Source organism: Penaeus monodon, chromosome 23 (genome assembly GCF_015228065.2).
Source record: "Penaeus monodon isolate SGIC_2016 chromosome 23, NSTDA_Pmon_1, whole genome shotgun sequence".
Classification (NCBI taxonomy): Eukaryota; Metazoa; Arthropoda; class Malacostraca; order Decapoda; family Penaeidae; genus Penaeus; species Penaeus monodon.
Genome location: NC_051408.1, coordinates 17,641,170 through 17,641,872, shown reverse-complemented (window position 1 = coordinate 17,641,872; position 703 = coordinate 17,641,170). Strand labels below are relative to the sequence as shown.

At 37.8% G+C, this 703-nt stretch overlaps 1 protein-coding gene across 1 annotated transcript in view; it reads right to left on the bottom strand.

The window, feature by feature from the left end:
- Window positions 1-145: 145 nt before the first annotated feature.
- Window positions 146-703, bottom strand: part of LOC119587844 (pancreatic lipase-related protein 2-like) — a 10,740-nt gene continuing 10,182 nt past the window's right edge. Inside the window, exon 9 of the mRNA XM_037936549.1 lies at window positions 146-349. Within this exon, the coding sequence (XP_037792477.1) occupies window positions 283-349 (67 nt within the window). The 3' untranslated portion in view covers window positions 146-282. The remainder of the gene's footprint in view (window positions 350-703) is intronic.

Here is a 703-nt window from a genome sequence, read left to right as displayed (position 1 = left end):
GACAGATTTTGCACTGGGGCCTCTTGAAATGTGGAACTCCGTTCATGGGGTTCTAATATTGCCTTTGTTTACTCCTAGTTGTGGGGACTCCAGCTGGGCAACCACTGCGATATACCGTAAACAACTCTCCAAATAAAACAAGTAATGTATCATGAGATGTTTATTTCTCCACCCAAAACGAGATAAAGCATAAGAATCTTGCGTCATTGATAACAGAGACAGGAAATATTAATGGAATTCCTGTTCTTCGTGATCATACATATAATTTCACGCTGTCAGAAGTTATTGGACATCTCCGAGAGCATATGGTGATGTTGGGTTCGTTCGGAGGAAATATGTTCCTTCGAGCCTGCAAGAAAAAGAAAACAAACAAACGTAGAGGTTATGTGTACAGTCACGAACAAAAGTCGCGATGCATGAGTGAAGCTTCGAAACTCTCCTAACCTATTCGATACTTGTCATATTATTTATCTGTGTTACATGAGTTGTGTTACTGGCTTTACACATCAACTTGGGTATATAATGTCTATGCCATGAAATGTTCTTAATGCACTGATTCACAATATTAATAACTGAAATGAAGGCTTCTGTGAATGTTGTGGTGAACACTCCAAACTGCAAATTTATCTTGGAGAAACTGCAGTATTCCTTTTTATAATAATTTCGACTATAAGCATACTTAACTGTGTATTGCAATCTACAT